This window comes from Salmo salar, chromosome ssa26 (assembly GCF_905237065.1).
Source record: "Salmo salar chromosome ssa26, Ssal_v3.1, whole genome shotgun sequence".
Taxonomy (NCBI): domain Eukaryota; kingdom Metazoa; phylum Chordata; class Actinopteri; order Salmoniformes; family Salmonidae; genus Salmo; species Salmo salar.
Window position 1 is genome coordinate 47144817 of NC_059467.1, and position 23863 is coordinate 47168679.

General features: G+C 48.3%; 1 protein-coding gene across 2 annotated transcripts in view; it reads left to right on the forward strand.

Moving 5' to 3' along the window:
• Window positions 1-23863, forward strand: part of LOC106593436 (multiple epidermal growth factor-like domains protein 11) — a 380364-nt gene that overhangs the window by 248307 nt on the left and 108194 nt on the right. For both annotated transcript variants that reach the window (XM_045708336.1, XM_045708337.1), the window contains exon 12: window positions 20952-21072. In XM_045708336.1, coding sequence (XP_045564292.1) covers window positions 20952-21072 — 121 coding nt within the window. The remainder of the gene's footprint in view (window positions 1-20951; window positions 21073-23863) is intronic.

Consider the following 23863-nt stretch of genomic DNA (forward strand, 5'->3'; position numbering starts at 1 on the left):
GGAGAGGAACACAGTCTGTTTGTTAACAGAGAGGAGAGGAGGAGAGGAACACAGTCTGTTTGTTAACAGAGAGAGAGGAGAGGAGGAGAGGAACACAGTCTGTTTGTTAACAGAGAGAGGAGTGGAGGAGAGGAACACAGTCTGTTTGTTAACAGAGAGAGAGGAGAGGAACACAGTCTGTTTGTTAACAGAGAGAGAGGAGAGGAACACAGTCTGTTTGTTAACAGAGAGGAGAGGAGAGGAGGAGAGGAACACAGTCTGTTTGTTAACAGAGAGAGGAGAGGAGGAGAGGAACACAGTCTGTTTGTTAACAGGGAGGAGAGGAGGAGAGGAACACAGTCTGTTTGTTAACAGAGAGAGGAGAGGAGGAGAGGAACACAGTCTGTTTGTTAACAGAGAGAGGAGAGGAGGAGAGGAGGAGAGGAACACAGTCTGTTTTTTAACAGAGCGGAGAGGAGAGGAGGAGAGGAACACAGTCTGTTTGTTAACAGAGAAAGAGGAGAGGAGGAGAGGAACACAGTCTGTTTGTTAATAGGGAGGAGAGGAGGAGAGGAACACAGTCTGTTTGTTAACAGAGAGAGGAGAGGAGGAGAGGAACACAGTCTGTTTGTTAACAGAGAGAGGAGAGGAGGAGAGGAGGAGAGGAACACAGTCTGTTTTTTAACAGAGCGGAGAGGAGAGGAGGAGAGGAACACAGTCTGTTTGTTAACAGAGAAAGAGGAGAGGAGGAGAGGAACACAGTCTGTTTGTTAATAGACAGAGAGGAGAGGAGGAGAGGAACACAGTCTTTGTGTTAACAGAGAGGAGAGGAGGAGAGGAACACAGTCTGTTTGTTAACAGAGAGGAGAGGAACACAGTCTGTTTGTTAACAGAGAGAGGAGAGGAGGAGAGGAACACAGTCTGTTTGTTAACAGGGAGGAGAGGAGGAGAGGAACACAGTCTGTTTGTTAACAGAGAGAGGAGGAGGAGAGGAACACAGTCTGTTTGTTAACAGAGAGGAGAGGAGGAGAGGAACACAGTCTGTTTGTTAACAGACAGAGAGGAGAGGAACACAGTCTGTTTGTTATCAGACAGAGAGGAGAGGAGGAGAGGAACACAGTCTGTTTGTTAACAGAGAGGAGAGGAGAGGAGGAGAGGAACACAGTCTGTTTGTTAACAGACAGAGAGGAGAGGCGCACAGTCTGTTTGTTAACAGAGAGAGGAGAGGAGGAGAGGAACACAGTCTGTTTGTTAACAGAGAGGAGAGGAGGAGAGGAACACAGTCTGTTTGTTAACAGACAGAGAGGAGAGGAACACAGTCTGTTTGTTAACAGAGAGAGAGGAGAGGAGGAGAGGAACACAGTCTGTTTGTTAACAGAGAGAGGAGAGGAGGAGAGGAACACAGTATGTTTGTTAACAGACAGAGAGGAGAGGAGCACAGTCTGTTTGTTAAGAGAGAGAGGAGAGGAGGAGAGGAACACAGTCTGTTTGTTAACAGAGAGGAGAGGAGGAGAGGTACACAGTCTGTTTGTTAACAGAGAGAAGAGGAGGAGAGGAACACAGTCTGTTTGTTAACAGAAAGGAGAGGAGGAGAGGAACACAGTCTGTTTGTTAACAGAGAGAGGAGAGGAGGAGAGGTACACTGTCTGTTTGGTAACAGAGAGAGGAGAGGAACACAGTCTGTTTGGTAACAGAGAGAGGAGAGGAGGCGAGGAGGAGAGGAACACAGTCTGTTTGTTAACAGACAGAGAGGAGAGGAACACAGTCTGTTTGTTAACAGAGAGGAGAGGAGGAGAGGAACACAGTCTGTTTGTTAACAGAGAGAGAGGAGAGGAGGAGAGGAACACAGTCTGTTTGTTAACAGAGAGAGGAGTGGAGGAGAGGAACACAGTCTGTTTGTTAACAGAGAGAGAGGAGAGGAACACAGTCTGTTTGTTAACAGAGAGAGAGGAGAGGAACACAGTCTGTTTGTTAACAGAGAGGAGAGGAGAGGAGGAGAGGAACACAGTCTGTTTGTTAACAGAGAGAGGAGAGGAGGAGAGGAACACAGTCTGTTTGTTAACAGGGAGGAGAGGAGGAGAGGAACACAGTCTGTTTGTTAACAGAGAGAGGAGAGGAGGAGAGGAACACAGTCTGTTTGTTAACAGAGAGAGGAGAGGAGGAGAGGAGGAGAGGAACACAGTCTGTTTTTTAACAGAGCGGAGAGGAGAGGAGGAGAGGAACACAGTCTGTTTGTTAACAGAGAAAGAGGAGAGGAGGAGAGGAACACAGTCTGTTTGTTAATAGACAGAGAGGAGAGGAGGAGAAGAACACAGTCTGTTTGGTAACAGAGAGAGAGGAGAGGAACACAGTCTGTTTGTTAACAGACAGAGAGGAGAGGAACACAGTCTGTTTGTTAACAGAGAGGAGAGGAGGAGAGGAACACAGTCTGTGTGTTAACAGAGAGGAGAGGAGGAGAGGAACACAGTCTGTTTGTTAACAGAGAGGAGAGGAGGAGAGGAACACAGTCTGTTTGTTAACAGAGAGAGGAGAGGAGGAGAGGAACACAGTCTGTTTGTTAACAGAGAGGAGAGGAGGAGAGGAACACAGTCTGTTTGTTAACAGAGAGGAGAGGAGGAGAGGAACACAGTCTGTTTGTTAACAGACAGAGAGGAGAGGAACACAGTCTGTTTGTTAACAGAGAGAGGGGAGAGGAGGAGAGGAACACAGTCTGTTTGTTAACAGAGAGAGAGGAGGAGAGGAACACAGTCTGTTTGTTAACAGACAGAGAGGAGGAGAGGAACACAGTCTGTTTGTTAACAGACAGAGAGGAGAGGAGGAGAGGAACACAGTCTGTTTGTTAACAGAGAGAGGAGAGGAGGAGAGGACCACAGTCTGTTTGTTAACAGACAGAGAGGAGAGGAGCACAGTCTGTTTCTTAACAGAGAGAGGAGAGGAGGAGAGGACCACAGTCTGTTTGTTAACAGAGAGGAGAGGAGGAGAGGTACACAGTCTGTTTGTTAACAGAGAGAGAGGAGAGGAGGAGAGGTACACAGTCTGTTTGTTAACAGAGAGAGAGGAGAGGAGGAGAGGTACACAGTCTGTTTGTTAACAGAGAGAGAGGAGAGGAACACAGTCTGTTTGTTAACAGAGAGAGAGGAGAGGAACACAGTCTGTTTGTTAACAGAGAGAGAGGAGTGGAGGAGAGGAACACAGTCTGTTTGTTAACAGAGAGAGGAGAGAGGAGGAGAGGAACACAGTCTGTTTGTTAACAGAGAGAGAGGAGAGGAACACAGTCTGTTTGTTAACAGAGAGGAGAGGAGAGGAGGAGAGGAACACAGTCTGTTTGTTAACAGAGAGAGGAGAGGAGGAGAGGAGGAGAGGAACACAGTCTGTTTGTTAACAGAGAGGAGAGGAGAGGAGGAGAGGAACACAGTCTGTTTGTTAACAGAGAGAGGAGAGGAGGAGAGGAACACAGTCTGTTTGTTAACAGAGAGAGGAGAGGAGGAGAGGAGGAGAGGAACACAGTCTGTTTGTTAACAGAGCGGAGAGGAGAGGAGGAGAGGAACACAGTCTGTTTGTTAACAGAGAGGAGAGGAGGAGAGGAACACAGTCTTTGTGTTAACAGAGAGGAGAGGAGGAGAGGAACACAGTCTGTTTGTTAACAGAGAGGAGAGGAACACAGTCTGTTTGTTAACAGAGAGAGGAGAGGAGGAGAGGAACACAGTCTGTTTGTTAACAGGGAGGAGAGGAGGAGAGGAACACAGTCTGTTTGTTAACAGAGAGAGGAGGAGGAGAGGAACACAGTCTGTTTGTTAACAGAGAGGAGAGGAGGAGAGGAACACAGTCTGTTTGTTAACAGACAGAGAGGAGAGGTACACAGTCTGTTTGTTATCAGAGAGAGAGGAGAGGAGGTGAGGAACACAGTCTGTTTGTTAACAGAGAGGAGAGGAGAGGAGGAGAGGAACACAGTCTGTTTGTTAACAGACAGAGAGGAGAGGAGCACAGTCTGTTTGTTAACAGAGAGAGGAGAGGAGGAGAGGAACACAGTCTGTTTGTTAACAGAGAGAGAGGAGAGGAGAGGAGGAGAGGAACACAGTCAGTTTGTTAACAGGGAGGAGAGGAGGAGAGGGACACAGTCTGTTTGTTAACAGACAGATAGGAGAGGAGGAGAGGAACACAGTCTGTTTGTTAACAGACAGAGAGGAGAGGAACACAGTCTGTTTGGTAACAGAGAGAGGAGAGGAGGAGAGCAGGAGAGGAACACAGTCTGTTTGTTAACAGACAGAGAGGAGAGGAGGAGAGGAACACAGTCTGTTTGTTAACAGAGAGGAGAGTAGGAGGAGAGGAACACAGTCTGTTTGTTAACAGAGAGAGGAGAGGAGGAGAGGAACACAGTCTGTTTGTTAACAGAGAGAGGAGAGGAGGAGAGGAACACAGTCTGTTTGTTAACAGAGAGAGGAGAGGAGGAGAGGAACACAGTCTGTTTGTTAACAGAGAGAGGAGAGGAGGAGAGGAACACAGTCTGTTTGTTAACAGAGAGGAGAGGAGGAGAGGAACACAGTCTGTTTATTAACAGACAGAGAGGAGAGGAGGAGAGGAACACACTCTGTTTGTTAACAGACAGAGAGGAGAGGAGGAGAGGAACACAGTCTGTTTGTTAACAGAGAGAGAGAGGAGAGGAGGAGAGGAACACAGTCTGTTTGGTAACAGAGAGAGGAGAGGAACACAGTCTGTTTTTTAACAGAGAGGAGAGGAGGAGAGGAACACAGTCTGTTTGTTAACAGAGAGGAGAGGAGGAGAGGAACACAGTCTGATTGTTAACAGAGAGGAGAGGAGGAGAGGAACACAGTCTGTTTGTTAACAGAGAGGAGAGGAGGAGAGGAACACAGTCTGTTTGTTAACAGAGAGGAGAGGAGGAGAGGAGGAGAGGAACACAGTCTGTTTGTTAACAGAGAGAGGAGAGGAGGAGAGGAACACAGTCTGAGGCCTCACTGTATTTCTATTTTTGACAACTTTTACTTCACTACATTCCTAAAGAATATAATGTACTTTTTACTCCATACATTTTCCCTGACTCCCAAAGGTACTCGTTACATTTTGAATCTTTAGCTGGACAGGAAAATTGTTCAATGCACGCACTTATCAAGAGAACATCCCTGGCCATCCCTACAGCCTCTGATCTGGTGGACTCACTAAACACATGCTTGGTTTGTAAATTATGTCTGAGTGTTGGAGCATGACCCTGGATATTTGTAAATTAAAAACACAAGAAAATTATGCCGTCTGGTTTGCTTTATATAATTTGAAATGATTTATACTTTTACTTTTGATACTTAAGTATATTTTAGCGGTTATATTTATTTTTGGTACTTCAGTATATTTAGAAACAAATACTTTTAGACTTTTACTCAAGTCGTATTTTACCAGGTGACTTTCACTTTTACTGGAGTCATTTTCTATTAAGGTATCTTTACTTCTACACACACGCACACACACACACGTACGCACACATGCACACACACACGCACACACACACACACACATGATGACAACATCAAGGTTGTGTGGTGGACTGAAGTGGGATGATGTAACTGCATGCTAAACAGTAAAAGTCTATTGTAACCTCTTTGCAATAAGGAACTGAGACCAAAAGCTCCAGAGAAGTTTCAAGTGTTTATTACCCAGGATGCCGTCAGCTGAGTGCCCCCGTTTAGAAAGCCCACAACATATTATATAGTCTTCCCTTGTAGGCATCACCTCCCCAGCTATCCATTTTATGACCCCAGTGAGTTTCCCTCCTTTCCCCTGGGGAATGTCCATGGTCCTCTTTGTTTAGTCAGACTCACAACCCGTCCATCTTCATCCTGGGCCTGACCCTGCTCTCTGATCCTGCTCTCTGATCCTGCTCTCTGATCCTGCTCTCTGATCCTGCTCTCTGATCCTGCTCTCTGACCCCGCTCTCTGATCCCGCTCTCTGATCCCGCTCTCTGATCCCGCTCTCTGATCCCGCTCTCTGATCCCGCTCTCTGACCCCGCTCTCTGACCCTGCTCTCTGATCCTGCTCTCTGACCCTGCTCTCTGATCCTGCTCTCTGACCCCGCTCTCAGACCCCGCTCTCTGATCCCGCTCTCTGACCCCGCTCTCTGATCCCGCTCTCTGATTCCGCTCTCTGATCCTGCTCTCTGACCCCGCTCTCTGACCCCGCTCTCTGATCCTGCTCTCTGATCCCGCTCTCTGACCCCGCTCTCTGATCCCGCTCTCTGATTCCGCTCTCTGATCCTGCTCTCTGACCCCGCTCTCTGACCCCGCTCTCTGATCCTGCTCTCTGACCCCGCTCTCTGATCCCGCTCTCTGATTCTGCTCTCTGATCCTGCTCTCTGACCCCGCTCTCTGACCCTGCTCTCTGACCCCGCTCTCTGACCCTGCTCTCTGATCCCGCTCTCTGATCCCGCTCTCTGATCCCGCTCTCTGACCCTGCTCTCTGACCCTGCTCTCTGACCCCGCTCTCTGACCCCGCTCTCTGATCCTGCTCTCTGAACCCGCTCTCTGACCCTGCTCTCTGATCCTGGGCAATTTCCTCTTCTCTGATTAGGTCAACATTTCTAAATTAGCATAAGCACAGTGTCATGGTCTAAACTCCATTCATACCCACAGTAATCATTCACTAAACAGGATACAAACAGTGTCATGGTCTAAACTCCATTCATACCCACAGTAATCATTCACTAAACAGGATACAAACAGTGTCATGGTCTAAACTCCATTCATACCCACAGTAATCATTCACTAAACAGGATACAAACAGTGTCATGGTCTAAACTCCATTCATACCCACAGTAATCATTCACTAAACAGGATACAAACAGTGTCATGGTCTAAACTCCATTCATACCCACAGTAATCATTCACTAAACAGGATACAAACTAACTACAGTTTAACTTGAAACATGTTACATTTTAATAGAATCCATCATATGGCTGTCAATCAGCTAGACTGTCTCTCTCACACACACACACACACACACACACACACACACACACACACACACACACACACACACACACACACACACACACACACACACACACACAGTCATCTCTAGCGCTTTCTCCAGGACTACCGTCTACTGAACCCTACTGTAGTCATCTCTAGTGCTTTCTCCAGGACTACCGTCTACTGAACCCTACTGTAGTCATCTCTAGTGCTTTCTCCAGGACTACCGTCTACTGAACCCTACTGTAGTCATCTCTAGTGCTTTCTCCAGGACTACCGTCTACTGAACCCTACTGTAGTCATCTCTAGTGCTTTCTCCAGGACTACCGTCTACTGAACCCTACTGTAGTCATCTCTAGTGCTTTCTCCAGGACTACCGTCTACTGAACCCTACTGTAGTCATCTCTAGCGCTTTCTCCAGGACTACCGTCTACTGAACCCTACTGTAGTCATCTCTAGCGCTTTCTCCAGGACTACCGTCTACTGAACCTTACTGTAGTCATCTCTAGCGCTTTCTCCAGGACTACCGTCTACTGAACCCTACTGTAGTCATCTCTAGCGCTTTCTCCAGGACTACCGTCTACTGAACCCTACTGTAGTCATCTCTAGTGCTTTCTCCAGGACTACCGTCTACTGAACCCTACTGTAGTCATCTCTAGTGCTTTCTCCAGGACTACCGTCTACTGAACCCTACTGTAGTCATCTCTAGTGCTTTCTCCAGGACTACCGTCTACTGAACCCTACTGTAGTCATCTCTAGTGCTTTCTCCAGGACTACCGTCTACTGAACCCTACTGTAGTCATCTCTAGTGCTTTCTCCAGGACTACCGTCTACTGAACCCTACTGTAGTCATCTCTAGTGCTTTCTCCAGGACTACCGTCTACTGAACCCTACTGTAGTCATCTCTAGTGCTTTCTCCAGGACTACCGTCTACTGAACCCTACTGTAGTCATCTCTAGTGCTTTCTCCAGGACTACCGTCTACTGAACCCTACTGTAGTCATCTCTAGTGCTTTCTCCAGGACTACCGTCTACTGAACCCTACTGTAGTCATCTCTAGTGCTTTCTCCAGGACTACCGTCTACTGAACCCTACTGTAGTCATCTCTAGTGCTTTCTCCAGGACTACCGTCTACTGAACCCTACTGTAGTCATCTCTAGTGCTTTCTCCAGGACTACCGTCTACTGAACCCTACTGTAGTCATCTCTAGTGCTTTCTCCAGGACTACCGTCTACTGAACCCTACTGTAGTCATCTCTAGTGCTTTCTCCAGGACTACCGTCTACTGAACCCTACTGTAGTCATCTCTAGTGCTTTCTCCAGGACTACCGTCTACTGAACCCTACTGTAGTCATCTCTAGTGCTTTCTCCAGGACTACCGTCTACTGAACCCTACTGTAGTCATCTCTAGTGCTTTCTCCAGGACTACCGTCTACTGAACCCTACTGTAGTCATCTCTAGTGCTTTCTCCAGGACTACCGTCTACTGAACCCTACTGTAGTCATCTCTAGTGCTTTCTCCAGGACTACCGTCTACTGAACCCTACTGTAGTCATCTCTAGTGCTTTCTCCAGGACTACCGTCTACTGAACCCTACTGTAGTCATCTCTAGTGCTTTCTCCAGGACTACCGTCTACTGAACCCTACTGTAGTCATCTCTAGTGCTTTCTCCAGGACTACCGTCTACTGAACCCTACTGTAGTCATCTCTAGTGCTTTCTCCAGGACTACCGTCTACTGAACCCTACTGTAGTCATCTCTAGTGCTTTCTCCAGGACTACCGTCTACTGAACCCTACTGTAGTCATCTCTAGTGCTTTCTCCAGGACTACCGTCTACTGAACCCTACTGTAGTCATCTCTAGTGCTTTCTCCAGGACTACCGTCTACTGAACCCTACTGTAGTCATCTCTAGCGCTTTCTCCAGGACTACCGTCTACTGAACCCTACTGTAGTCATCTCTAGCGCTTTCTCCAGGACTACCGTCTACTGAACCCTACTGTAGTCATCTCTAGCGCTTTCTCCAGGACTACCGTCTACTGAACCCTTACTGTAGTCATCTCTAGCGCTTTCTCCAGGACTACCGTCTACTGAACCCTACTGTAGTCATCTCTAGTGCTTTCTCCAGGACTACCGTCTACTGAACCTTACTGTAGTCATCTCTAGTGCTTTCTCCAGGACTACCGTCTACTGAACCCTACTGTAGTCATCTCTAGTGCTTTCTCCAGGACTACCGTCTACTGAACCCTACTGTAGTCATCTCTAGTGCTTTCTCCAGGACTACCGTCTACTGAACCCTACTGTAGTCATCTCTAGTGCTTTCTCCAGGACTACCGTCTACTGAACCCTACTGTAGTCATCTCTAGTGCTTTCTCCAGGACTACCGTCTACTGAACCCTACTGTAGTCATCTCTAGCGCTTTCTCCAGGACTACCGTCTACTGAACCCTACTGTAGTCATCTCTAGTGCTTTCTCCAGGACTACCGTCTACTGAACCCTACTGTAGTCATCTCTTTCTTTAACTACCTCACTCTCTTTCTAACACTCATCTTTCTCTTCCCTCTCTTCGTTTGTTTAACTTAGTGAATATTAGATGAAGGGTAATTAGAAGACATGGGGTTGGTCGGGGTCTGCTGTGTTAATTAGACATGATTCATAATTAATTTAATCAGCAGAGTGTTGTACTGTAGGTGAAGGTCCTGCTCAATGGGGTGTCAGAGAGAGAACAGGGATTCACAGAGGAGAGGAGAGGAGAGGAGAGGAGAGGAGAGGAGAGGAGAGGAGAGGAGAGGAGAGGAGAGGAGAGGAGAGGAGAGGAGAGGAGAGGAGAGGAGAGGAGAGGAGAGGAGAGGAGAGGAGAGGAGAGGGACGTCCCTAAATACTACTGTTCTTTGACATGTCTGACAGTGCTTCAGACTATATACTGGCATTATATACTGGCATTATATACTGGCATTATATACTGGCGTTATATACTGGCATTATGTAGTGGCGTTATATACTGGCATTATATACTGGCATTATGTACTGGCATTATATACTGGCATTATGTACTGGCATTATGTACTGGTGTTATGTACTGGCATTATATACTGGCATTATATACTGGCATTATGTACTGGCATTATATACTGGCATTATATACTGGCATCATATACTGGCATTATATACTGGTGTTATATACTGGCATTATATACTTCCATTAAATACGTCCATTATATACTGGCATTATATACTGGTGTTATATACTGGCATTATATACTGGTGTTATATACTGGCATTATATACTGGCGTTATACACTGGGATTATGTACTGGGATTATATACTGGTATTATGTACTAATAGTACAGCTCAGATTTACTCAGGAAACACAGGCCTACAACACAGCGTAGGAATTGCCTTTAGGCCTCGTGTTTTCATTTAGTAAATCCTTTTTTATGTATTCATTACTCCAAGCTCCATAATGGTTGATGCTGAGTGTTATGTCTCTGTAGTCTGCCAGCATACTGTAGTTATTGTAACGTGTCAGTAAACTGAATAATACTGAGTAATCTAGTCACACTGATAGACCACTGAGGTTGACAGGACGGGCTCAGTCTGTGTGTGTTCTGAATGTTCTGGGTCGCAGACTGAAACCAATTTCCTTCAATGCATAAATCATCAACACGAACAGTCAACACTCACACGGTATTGCATTATGCTCATCCTTTTATCCTTCGAGAATAAAGGAGAGATTACAGCCTGGAATACCACAGTAGATCGTTGTATCCTTAGAGAATAAAGGAGAGATTACAGCCTGGAATACCACAGTAGATCGTTGTATCCTTAGAGAATAAAGGAGAGATTACAGCCTGGAATACCACAGTAGATCGTTGTATCCTTAGAGAAGAATGGAGAGATTACAGCCTGGAATACCACAGTAGATCGTTGTATCCTTAGAGAAGAATGGAGAGATTACAGCCTGGAATACCACAGTAGATCGTTTTATTCTTAGAGAATAAAGGAGAGATTACAGCCTGGAATACCACAGTAGATCGTTGTATCCTTAGAGAATAAAGGAGAGATTACAGCCTGGAATACCACAGTAGATCGTTTTATTCTTAGAGAAGAATGGAGAGATTACAGCCTGGAATACCACAGTAGATCGTTGTATCCTTAGAGAATAAAGGAGAGATTACAGCCTGGAATACCACAGTAGATCGTTTTATTCTTAGAGAATAAAGGAGAGATTACAGCCTGGAATACCACAGTAGATCGTTTTATTCTTAGAGAATAAAGGAGAGATTACAGCCTGGAATACCACAGTAGATCGTTTTATCCTTAGAGAATAAAGGAGAGATTACAGCCTGGAATACCACAGTAGATCGTTTTATCCTTAGAGAATAAAGGAGAGATTACAGCCTGGAATACCACAGTAGATCGTTGTATCCTTAGAGAAGAATGGAGAGATTACAGCCTGGAATACCACAGTAGATCGTTGTATCCTTAGAGAATAAAGGGGAGATTACAGCCTGGAATACCACAGTAGATCGTTTTATCCTTAGAGAAGAATGGAGAGATTACAGCCTGGAATACCACAGTAGATCGTTGTATCCTTAGAGAATAAAGGGGAGATTACAGACTAGAATACCACAGTAGATCGTTGTATCCTTAGAGAATAAAGGAGAGATTACAGCCTGGAATACCACAGTAGATCGTTTTATTCTTAGAGAAGAAAGGGGAGATTCCAGACTAGAATACTGTACCATAGTAGATCTATGGACTTCACAGTGAGTTCACATTGTAATCAAAGCAATACTGTAGTCTGTAGATTTGCTTGGTGGTCTGTCACAGGGAATATGTACAGCGTGTCTGGGTTGAAAGGGCAGTTGACTCCAAAGTAAAAGTTTGTCAGATGTTTTCAGACCTCAAAAGTGATGTAATGTTGAGATGAGTGTATGTGTTTCATGCCATCTGCTGCGTGAATGTGGATCCAACTTTACATCCGAATCCCAAATGAATCAGTCTAAAATGATTGAATTAGACGCTGCCTATCTTTCCCATTCATTGGGGATTCAGGCAAATATGTATCTAAAAAAAACAACAGATGGTGTGGAAAATGAACTAATCTCAACTTTAGACCACATTTTGAGGCCTGAAAACTCCAAACTAACTTTTGATTTAGGAGGGTCTTATTAAAAGATCGCTTGTGGAAACAGTGAAACTACCTGTCTCTCTGTCTCTGTCTCTCGCTGTCTCTCTCTGTCTCTCTCTCTCGGTGCATGAGGAGGGCTCTGTCCTTTCTTGCTTTTTTCCTTGGTCTTTTTTTTCTAAATGTTATTTTCTGTGGTGGAGGGTTAACACACTGTTAGTTAAGCTGTACCCACTGTTTTCGTTCAAAGTTAGGGAGGAAGGGGACGGAGTTTTAGTTTCCTGGCAGTGTAGCTGGGGGAACTAGAGAGTAGTAACAGAGAGGTGGTGGATCTGGAGAGCAGGGTGGCTGGGGGAACTAGAGAGTAGTAACAGGGAGGTGGTGGAACTGGAGAGCAGGGTGGCTGGGGGAACTAGAGAGTAGTAACAGGGAGGAGGTGGAACTGGAGAGCAGGGTGGCTGGGGGAACTAGAGAGTAGTAACAGGGATGTGGTGGAACTGGAGAGCAGGGTGGCTGGGGGAACTAGAGAGTAGTAACAGAGAGGTGGTGGAACTGGAGAGCAGGGTGGCTGGGGGAACTAGAGAGTAGTAACAGGGAGGTGGTGGATCTGGAGAGCAGGGTGGCTGGGGGAACTAGAGAGTAGTAACAGGGAGGAGGTGGAACTGGAGAGCAGGGTGGCTGGGGGAACTAGAGAGTAGTAACAGGGAGGAGGTGGAACTGGAGAGCAGGGGTGGCTGGGGGAACTAGAGAGTAGTAACAGGGAGGAGGTGGAACTGGAGAGCAGGGTGGCTGGGGGAACTAGAGAGTAGTAACAGGTAGGTGGTGGAACTGGAGAGCAGGGTGGCTGGGGGAACTAGAGAGTAGTAACAGGGAGGTGGTGGAACTGGAGAGCAGGGGTGGCTGGGGGAACTAGAGAGTAGTAACAGGGAGGAGGTGGAACTGGAGAGCAGGGTGTCTGGGGGAACTAGAGAGTAGTAACAGGGAGGAGGTGGAACTGGAGAGCAGGGTGGCTGGGGGAACTAGAGAGTAGTAACAGGGAGGAGGTGGAACTGGAGAGCAGGGTGGCTGGGGGAACTAGAGAGTAGTAACAGGGAGGTGGTGGAACTGGAGAGCAGGGTGGCTGGGGGAACTAGAGAGTAGTAACAGGGAGGTGGTGGAACTGGAGAGCAGGGTGGCTGGGGGAACTAGAGAGTAGTAACAGGGAGGAGGTGGAACTGGAGAGCAGGGTGTCTGGGGGAACTAGAGAGTAGTAACAGGGAGGAGGTGGAACTGGAGAGCAGGGTGGCTGGGGGAACTAGAGAGTAGTAACAGGGAGGAGGTGGAACTGGAGAGCAGGGTGGCTGGGGGAACTAGAGAGTAGTAACAGGGAGGTGGTGGAACTGGAGAGCAGGGTGGCTGGGGGAACTAGAGAGTAGTAACAGGGAGGTGGTGGAACTGGAGAGCAGGGTGGCTGGGGGAACTAGAGAGTAGTAACAGTGTAGCTGGGGGAACTAGAGAGTAGTAACAGAGAGGTGGTGGAACTGGAGAGCAGGGTGGCTGGGGGAACTAGAGAGTAGTAACAGGGAGGAGGTGGAACTGGAGAGCAGGGTGGCTGGGGGAACTAGAGAGTAGTAACAGGGAGGTGGTGGAACTGGAGAGCAGGGTGGCTGGAGGAACTAGAGAGTAGTAACAGGGAGGAGGTGGAACTGGAGAGCAGGGTGGCTGGGGGAACTAGAGAGTAGTAACAGGGAGGTGGTGGAACTGGAGAGCAGGGTGGCTGGGGGAACTAGAGAGTAGTAACAGAGAGGTGGTGGAACTGGAGAGCAGGGTGGCTGGGGGAACTAGAGAGTAGTAACAGGGAGGTGGTGGAACTGGAGAGCAGGGTGGCTGGGGGAACTAGAGAGTAGTAACAGGGAGGAGGTGGATCTGGAGAGCAGGGTGGCTGGGGGAACTAGAGAGTAGTAACAGGGAGGTGGTGGAACTGGAGAGCAGGGTGGCTGGGGGAACTAGAGAGTAGTAACAGGGAGGTGGTGGAACTGGAGAGCAGGGTGGCTGGGGGAACTAGAGAGTAGTAACAGGGAGGTGGTGGAACTGGAGAGCAGGGTGGCTGGGGGAACTAGAGAGTAGTAACAGGGAGGAGGTGGAACTGGAGAGCAGGGTGGCTGGGGGAACTAGAGAGTAGTAACAGGGAGGTGGTGGAACTGGAGAGCAGGGGTGGCTGGGGGGAACTAGAGAGTAGTAACAGGGAGGAGGTGGATCTGGAGAGCAGGGTGTCTGGGGGAACTAGAGAGTAGTAACAGGGAGGTGGTGGATCTGGAGAGCAGGGTGGCTGGGGGAACTAGAGAGTAGTAACAGGGAGGTGGTGGAACTGGAGAGCAGGGTGTCTGGGGGAACTAGAGAGTAGTAACAGGGAGGTGGTGGATCTGGAGAGCAGGGGTGGCTGGGGGAACTAGAGAGTAGTAACAGGGAGGAGGTGGATCTGGAGAGCAGGGTGGCTGGGGGAACTAGAGAGTAGTAACAGGGAGGTGGTGGAACTGGAGAGCAGGGTGTCTGGGGGAACTAGAGAGTAGTAACAGGGAGGTGGTGGAACTGGAGAGCAGGGTGGCTGGGGGAACTAGAGAGTAGTAACAGGGAGGAGGTGGAACTGGAGAGCAGGGTGTCTGGGGGAACTAGAGAGTAGTAACAGGGAGGTGGTGGAACTGGAGAGCAGGGTGGCTGGGGGAACTAGAGAGTAGTAACAGGTAGGTGGTGGAACTGGAGAGCAGGGTGTCTGGGGGAACTAGAGAGTAGTAACAGGGAGGTGGTGGATCTGGAGAGCAGGGTGGCTGGGGGAACTAGAGAGTAGTAACAGGGAGGAGGTGGAACTGGAGAGCAGGGTGTCTGGGGGAACTAGAGAGTAGTAACAGGGAGGTGGTGGATCTGGAGAGCAGGGTGGCTGGGGGAACTAGAGAGTAGTAACAGGGAGGAGGTGGAACTGGAGAGCAGGGTGGCTGGGGGAACTAGAGAGTAGTAACAGGGAGGAGGTGGAACTGGAGAGCAGGGTGTCTGGGGGAACTAGAGAGTAGTAACAGGGTGGCTGGGGTGCAGAGACTGCCCTACCTTACTGATGTCGGCTGGAGGGAACCAGCATGCGCGCTGCTGAGGAGAGCAGGCGGATTAGGGTTGGACCGGCAGCTGTTCCTCATGAGGCTGGAGAGACAGCAGGTCTCTCAGACTTTTACTCTGCGGTGCTGAGGGCCTGGCAGCTGCTAAAGCCCATTCGAGACGGGGGTGTGGAGCCTGGGCTGTGGGTGTGGGAGGAGCCTATTTTACACAACTCAGCCATCCTTTTGAGATGGGTTCAGTCGGCCACCCTGCAGAGGCGACTGATGGCAGGTGGTTTACTAAGACTGGGTGACCTGCGACTGCTGGGAGAGGAGCGGTGGAAAACCCCGGAAGTTCTGGCACAACAAACAGGAATAACGTCTCTTAGGCTGCTGGACAGATTCCTGGAGGAGGTCCAGGAGGCACTGTCTGAGGAGGTCCAGGAGGCACTGTCTGAGGAGGTCCAGGAGGCACTGTCTGAGGAGGTCCAGGAGGCACTGTCTGAGGAGGTCCAGGAGTCACTGTCTGAGGAGGTCCAGGAGGCACTGTCTGAGCCTGTAAGGGGGGTGTTTGAGCAGCCAAAGGGGGAGGGACCGCTAATGTTTCCGCCACTGCAGATGACGGCAGAGACTGGGGACTGGCAAGGGGAAGGGGGCTCTTCAAACTCCCAGGACCCCAGTGGAGGGTTCTACATGGAGCCCTGGCCACTAACAGCTGGTTGGCACGGATCGACCCGAGGGTTTGACTGGGGTGTCCTTTCTCTGTCATGAGTGAAACTGTGCATCATGTGTTTTCTATGTGCGCCAGGTTAATGACATTAATGTCTCTGTTGGGATGTCTGTGTGAGAGGTTGGGGGGGTTACTGTTGGGATGTCTGTGTGAGAGGTTGGGATGGTTTTTACTGTTGGGATGTCTGTGTGAGAGGTTGGGGTGGGTTTTACTGTTGGGATGTCTGTGTGAGAGGTTGGGATGGTTTTTACTGTTGGGATGTCTGTGTGAGAGGTTGGGGTGGGTTACTGTTGGGATGTCTGTGTGAGAGGTTGGGGGGGTTTACTGTTGGGATGTCTGTGTGAGAGGTTGGGGTGGGTTTTTACTGTTGGGATGTCTGTGTGAGAGGTTGGGGGGTTTTACTGTTGGGATGTCTGTGTGAGAGGATGGGGTGGTTTTTACTGTTGGGATGTCTGTGTGAGAGGTTGGGGTTTTTTACTGTTGGGATGTCTGTGTGAGAGGTTGGGGTGGGTTTTACTGTTGGGATGTCTGTGTGAGAGGTTGGGGTGGTTTTTACTGTTGGGATGTCTGTGTGAGAGGTTGGGGGGGTTACTGTTGGGATGTCTGTGTGAGAGGTTGGGGGGTTTTACTGTTGGGATGTCTGTGTGAGAGGTTGTGGTGGTTTTTACTGTTGGGATGTCTGTGTGAGAGGTTGGGGTGGTTTTTACTGTTGGAATGTCTGTGTGAGAGGTTGGGGGGGTTACTGTTGGGATGTCTGTGTGAGAGGTTGGGGTGGTTTTTACTGTTGGGATGTCTGTGTGAGAGGTTGGGGTGGTTTTTACTGTTGGGATGTCTGTGTGAGAGGTTGGGGTGGTTTACTGTTGGGATGTCTGTGTGAGAGGTTGGGGTGGTTTTTACTGTTGGGATGTCTGTGTGAGAGGTTGGGGTGGTTTTTACTGTTGGGATGTCTGTGTGAGAGGTTGGGGTGGTTTTTACTGTTGGGATGTCTGTGTGAGAGGTTGGGGTGGTTTTTACTGTTGGGATGTCTGTGTGAGAGGTTGGGGTGGTTTTTACTGTTGGGATGTCTGTGTGAGAGGTTGGGTTTTTTTTACTGTTGGGATGTCTGTGTGAGAGGTTGGGGTGGGTTTTACTGTTGGGATGTCTGTGTGAGAGGTTGGGGTGGTTTTTACTGTTGGGATGTCTGTGTGAGAGGTTGGGGGGTTACTGTTGGGATGTCTGTGTGAGAGGTTGGGGGGGTTTACTGTTGGGATGTCTGTGTGAGAGGTTGTGGTGGTTTTTACTGTTGGGATGTCTGTGTGAGAGGTTGGGGTGGTTTTTACTGTTGGAATGTCTGTGTGAGAGGTTGGGGGGTTACTGTTGGGATGTCTGTGTGAGAGGTTGGGGTGGTTTTTACTGTTGGGATGTCTGTGTGAGAGGTTGGGGGTGGTTTTTACTGTTGGGATGTCTGTGTGAGAGGTTGGGGTGGTTTACTGTTGGGATGTCTGTGTGAGAGGTTGGGGTGGTTTTTACTGTTGGGATGTCTGTGTGAGAGGTTGGGGTGGTTTTTACTGTTGGGATGTCTGTGTGAGAGGTTGGGGTGGTTTTTACTGTTGGGATGTCTGTGTGAGAGGTTGGGGTGGTTTTTACTGTTGGAATGTCTGTGTGAGAGGTTGGGGTGGTTTTTACTGTTGGGATGTCTGTGTGAGAGGTTGGGGTGGGTTTTACTGTTGGGATGTTTATAATGGGGTACAGCTATTCAAATAAGGAGAAGGCCAAATGTTTGCTCAGGCAAAGTTGGCAATTTGGCTAACAAGGAGGAACAGGGTCAAAGGTGGAGGGATAACAAACCCTTTAACTATTATTGAATGGGATGGCCTCTGCGCGCCTTAGGGTGGAATTTGAGTTGTATAAAATGATAAACAGTGTGGAGATGTTTCAGGAGATATGGTGTGTTGGGGGGCTGTCTGTATAGCTGGGGGAGATGTTTCAGGAGATATGGTGTGTTGGGTGGGCTGTCTGTATAGCTGGGGGAGATGTTTCAGGAGATATGGTGTGTTGGGGGGCTGTCTGTATAGCTGGGGGAGATGTTTCAGGAGATATGGTGTGTTGGGGGGCTGTCTGTATAGCTGGGGGAGATGTTTCAGGAGATATGGTGTGTTGGGGGGCTGTCTGTATAGCTGGGGGAGATGTTTCAGGAGATATGGTGTGTTGGGGGGCTGTCTGTATAGCTGGGGGAGATGTTTCAGGAGATATGGTGTGTTGGGGGGCTGTCTGTATAGCTGGGGGAGATGTTTCAGGAGATATGGTGTGTTGGGGGGCTGTCTGTATAGCTGGGGGAGATGTTTCAGGAGATATGGTGTGTTGGGGGGCTGTCTGTATAGCTGTGTGAGATGTTTCAGGAGATATGGTGTGTTGGGGGGCTGTCTGTATAGCTGGGGGAGATGTTTCAGGAGATATGGTGTGTTGGGGAGCTGTCTGTATAGCTGGGGGAGATGTTTCAGGAGATATGGTGTGTTGGGGGGCTGTCTGTATAGCTGGGGAGATGTTTCAGGAGATATGGTGTGTTGGGGGGCTGTCTGTATAGCTGGGGGAGATGTTTCAGGAGATATGGTGTGTTGGGGGCTGTCTGTATAGCTGGGGAGATGTTTCAGGAGATATGGTGTGTTGGGGGGCTGTCTGTATAGCTGGGGGAGATGTTTCAGGAGATATGGTGTGTTGGGGGGCTGTCTGTATAGCTGGGGGAGATGTTTCAGGAGATATGGTGTGTTGGGGGCTGTCTGTATAGCTGGGGAGATGTTTCAGGAGATATGGTGTGTTGGGGGGGCTGTCTGTATAGCTGGGGGAGATGTTTCAGGAGATATGGTGTGTTGGGGGGCTGTCTGTATAGCTGGGGAGATGTTTCAGGAGATATGGTGTGTTGGGGGGCTGTCTGTATAGCTGGGGGAGATGTTTCAGGAGATATGGTGTGTTGGGGGGCTGTCTGTATAGCTGGGGGAGATGTTTCAGGAGATATGGTGTGTTGGGGGGCTGTCTGTATAGCTGGGGGAGATGTTTCAGGAGATATGGTGTGTTGGGGGCTGTCTGTATAGCTGGGGGAGATGTTTCAGGAGATTTGGTGTGTTGGGGGGGCTGTCTGTATAGCTGGGGGAGATGTTTCAGGAGATTTGGTGTGTTGGGGGGCTGTCTGTATAGCTGGGGGAGATGTTTCAGGAGATATGGTGTGTTGGGGGGCTGTCTGTATAGCTGGGGGAGATGTTTCAGGAGATATGGTGTGTTGGGGGGGCTGTCTGTACAGCTGGGGGAGATGTTTCAGGAGATATGGTGTGTTGGGGGGCTGTCTGTATAGCTGGGGGAGATGTTTCAGGAGATATGGTGTGTTGGGGGGCTGTCTGTATAGCTGGGGGAGATGTTTCAGGAGATATGGTGTGTTGGGGGGCTGTCTGTATAGCTGGGGGAGATGTTTCAGGAGATATGGTGTGTTGGGGGGCTGTCTGTATAGCTGGGGGAGATGTTTCAGGAGATATGGTGTGTTGGGGGGCTGTCTGTATAGCTGGGGGAGATGTTTCAGGAGATATGGTGTGTTGGGGGGCTGTCTGTATAGCTGGGGAGATGTTTCAGGAGATATGGTGTGTTGGGGGGGCTGTCTGTATAGCTGGGGGAGATGTTTCAGGAGATATGGTGTGTTGGGGGGCTGTCTGTATAGCTGGGGAGATGTTTCAGGACGATATGGTGTGTTGGGGGGCTGTCTGTATAGCTGGGGGAGATGTTTCAGGAGATATGGTGTGTTGGGGGGCTGTCTGTATAGCTGGGGGAGATGTTTCAGGAGATATGGTGTGTTGGGGGGCTGTCTGTATAGCTGGGGGAGATGTTTCAGGAGATATGGTGTGTTGGGGGGCTGTCTGTATAGCTGGGGAGATGTTTCAGGAGATATGGTGTGTTGGGGGGCTGTCTGTATAGCTGGGGGAGATGTTTCAGGAGATATGGTGTGTTGGGGGGCTGTCTGTATAGCTGGGGGAGATGTTTCAGGAGATATGGTGTGTTGGGGAGCTGTCTGTATAGCTGGGGGAGATGTTTCAGGAGATATGGTGTGTTGGGGAGCTGTCTGTATAGCTGGGGGAGATGTTTCAGGAGATATGGTGTGTTGGGGAGCTGTCTGTATAGCTGGGGGAGATGTTTCAGGAGATATGGTGTGTTGGGGAGCTGTCTGTATAGCTGGGGGAGATGTTTCAGGAGATATGGTGTGTTGGGGGCTGTCTGTATAGCTGGGGGAGATGTTTCAGGAGATATGGTGGGTCGGGGGGCTGTCTGTATAGCTGGGGGAGATGTTTCAGGAGATATTGTGTGTTGGGGGGCTGTCTGTATAGCTGGGGGAGATGTTTCAGGAGATATGGTGGGTCGGGGGGCTGTCTGTATAGCTGGGGGAGATGTTTCAGGAGATATGGTGTGTTGGGGGCTGTCTGTATAGCTGGGGGAGATGTTTCAGGAGATATGGTGGGTCGGGTGGGGGAGATGGGTTGGACATACGGCTGTAGAAGTGGTGAGGTTTTGGTTATTGTGGTGTGTTGTTTTGTATCGTGGGGGGAGGGCAAGGTGAGTGTGTAGCATAGTGCGATATTTGTTTTTAAAGGGGGGCGGGATGGGGGGTAGTGGTGAGGTTATAATTAAATTAAAACAGGATGTATCATTAAAGAAAGACAAAAAGACAAAAAAAGTTTTTTTAAAGTCTCTCTCTGTCTCGCTCTCATTCTCTCTTCCTCTCTTTCTCTCTGTGTGTGTCTTTCTCTCTGTCTCTCTCAATTGAAGAGCTTTATTGGCATGGGAAACATATGTTAACATTGCCAAAGCAAGTGAGGTAGATAATAAACAAAAGTGAAATAAACAATAAAAATGAACAGTAGACATTACACTCACAGAAGTTCCAAAATAATAAAGACATTTAAAATGTCATATTATGTCTATACAGTGTTGTAATGATGTGCAAATAGTGAAAGTACAAAAGGGAAAATAAATAAACATAAATACTGGTTGTAATTACAATAGTGTTTGTTCTTCACTAGTCTCTCTCTCTCTCTCTCTCTCTCTCTCTCTCTCTCTCTCAGGGTGATGACTGTTCTCTGACCTGTCCTGCTGGGGTGTATGGGGCCAACTGTTCCTCTCCCTGTTCCTGCCACAACCAGATCTCCTGCTCACACATCGACGGATCCTGCATGTGCAGAGAAGGTACTGTAGGCTGAATACTGCCATATCTCTCTCTTTCCTTCTCTCCTCCCTCTCTCTCTCTCTGGCTCTCTCTTTCTCCCTTTCTCTCTTTATTTCTCTCTTTATTTTTCTCTCTCTCTTTATTTCTTTCTCTCTCTCTTTCTCACTCTCTTTTCTCTCTCTTTAAGATTGTATCTGCTCTGTATGTTGTTAGCTAGCTAGTTTTAGAGGAATGATTCCATTTTTAACTGCCAATACGACAACATTGAATTCAAACAATTCTGTCAATCCACAGCCACACACTGACATCAGTTGATGATAAGATTTAGACAAGTTGTAAATGCAACTAGTGCTGATATTGTATTATATAACAGCACTCACAGCTTTCCAAGAAAACAGAAATGTAGACATTTATGGACTGTTTACAGATATTTTATTTTTATTTAACCAGGCAAGTCAGTTAAGAACACATTCTTATTTACAATGACAGCCTACCCCGGCCAAATCTGGGCCAATTGTGTGCCACCCCATGGTACTCCCAATCATGGCCGGTTGTGATACAGCCTAGAATCGAACCAGGGTCTGTAGTGGCGCCTCTAGCACTGAGATGCAGTGCCTTAGACCACTGTGCCACTCTGGAGCCCTAGTTATAGAGGCTAGTTAAAAAGATTGGTAAACACGTATTTCCTGCGTAAGTAAAATCAGGATTATGCCTCTACAGGCATTCATTCCAATTAGACTGGTTTGGATTTCTCCCTGACCAATATGGCTGCCATTTTCACCACATTCTGGAACTTTGAGGGTTTATGATGTAGCCCCTCTAGTAATTTAATAGAATCTCAATGATAGCAACTACACTGCTCAAAAAAATAAAGGGAACACTTAAACAACACAATGTAACTCCAAGTCAATCACACTTCTGTGAAATCAAACTGTCCACTTAGGAAGCAACACTGATTGACAATAAATTTCACATGCTGTTGTGGAAATGGTATAGACAACAGGTGGAAATTATAGGCAATTAGCAAGACACCCCCAATAAAGGAGTGGTTCTGCAGGTGGTGACCACAGACTACTTCTCAGTTCCTATGCTTCCTGGCTGATGTTTTGGTCACTTTTGAATGCTGGCGGTGCTTTCATTCTAGTGGTAGCATGAGACGGAGTCTACAACCCACACAAGTGGCTCAGGTAGTGCAGCTCATCCAGGATGGCACATCAATGCGAGCTGTGGCAAGAAGGTTTGCTGTGTCTGTCAGCGTAGTGTCCAGAGCATGGAGGCGCTACCAGGAGACAGGCCAGTACATCAGGAGACGTGGAGGAGGCCGTAGGAGGGCAACAACCCAGCAGCAGGACCGCTACCTCCGCCTTTGTGCAAGGAGGAGCAGGAGGAGCACTGCCAGAGCCCTGCAAAATGACCTCCAGCAGGCCACAAATGTGCATGTGTCTGCTCAAACGGTCAGAAACAGACTCTATGAGGGTGGTATGAGGGCCCGACGTCCACAGGTGGGGGTTGTGCTTACAGCCCAACACCGTGCAGGACGTTTGGCATTTGCCAGAGAACACCAAGATTGGCAAATTCGCCACTGGCGCCCTGTGCTCTTCACAGATTAAAGCAGATTCACACTGAGCACATGACAGACGTGACAGAGTCTGGAGACGCCGTGGAGAACGTTCTGCTGCCTGCAACATCCTCCAGCATGACCGGTTTGGCAGTGGGTCAGTCATGGTGTGGGGTGGCATTTCTTTGGGGGGCCGCACAGCCCTCCATGTGCTCGCCAGAGGTAGCCTGACTGCCATTAGGTACCGAGATGAGATCCTCAGACCCCTTGTGAGACCATATGCTGGTGCGGTTGGCCCTGGGTTCCTCCTAATGCAAGACAATGCTAGGCCTGATGTGGCTGGAGTGTGTCAGCAGTTCCTGCAAGAGGAAGGCATTGATGCTATGGACTGGGCCGCCCGTTCCCCAGACCTGAATCCAATTGAGCACATCTGGGACATCATGTCTCGCTCCATCCACCAACGCCATGTTGCACCACAGACTGTCCAGGAGTTGGCGGATGCTTTAGTCCAGGTCTGGGAGGAGATCCCTCAGGAGACCATCCGCCACCTCATCAGGAGCATGCCAAGGCGTTGTAGGGAGGTCATACAGGCACGTGGAGGCCACACACACTACTGAGCCTCATTTTGACTTGTTTTAAGGACATTACATCAACGTTGGATTAGCCTGTAGTGTGGTTTTCCACTTTAATTTTGAGTGTGACTCCAAATCCAGACCTCCATGGGTTGATAAATTGGATTTCCATTGATTATTTTTGTGTGATTTTGTTGTCAGCACATTCAACTATATAAAGAAAAAAGTATTTAATAACATTATTTCATTCATTCAGATCTAGGATGTGTTATTTTAGTGTTCCCTTTATTTTTTGGAGCAGTGTATATTACCAGACAGACAGACAAGCTGTAGTAACTATAGTAACTATATTACCAGACAGACAGACAAGCTGTAGTAACTATAGTAACTATATTACCAGACAGACAAGCTGTAGTATCTATAGTAACTATATTACCAGACAGAGAAGCTGTAGTATCTATAGTAACTATATTTCCAGACAGACAGACAGACAAGCTGTAGTATCTATAGTAACTATATTACCAGACAGACAGACAAGCTGTAGTATCTATAGTAACTATATTACCAGACAGACAGACAAGCTGTAGTAACTATAGTAACTATATTACCAGACAGACAGACAAGCTGTAGTAACTATAGTAACTATATTACCAGACAGACAGACAAGCTGTAGTAACTATA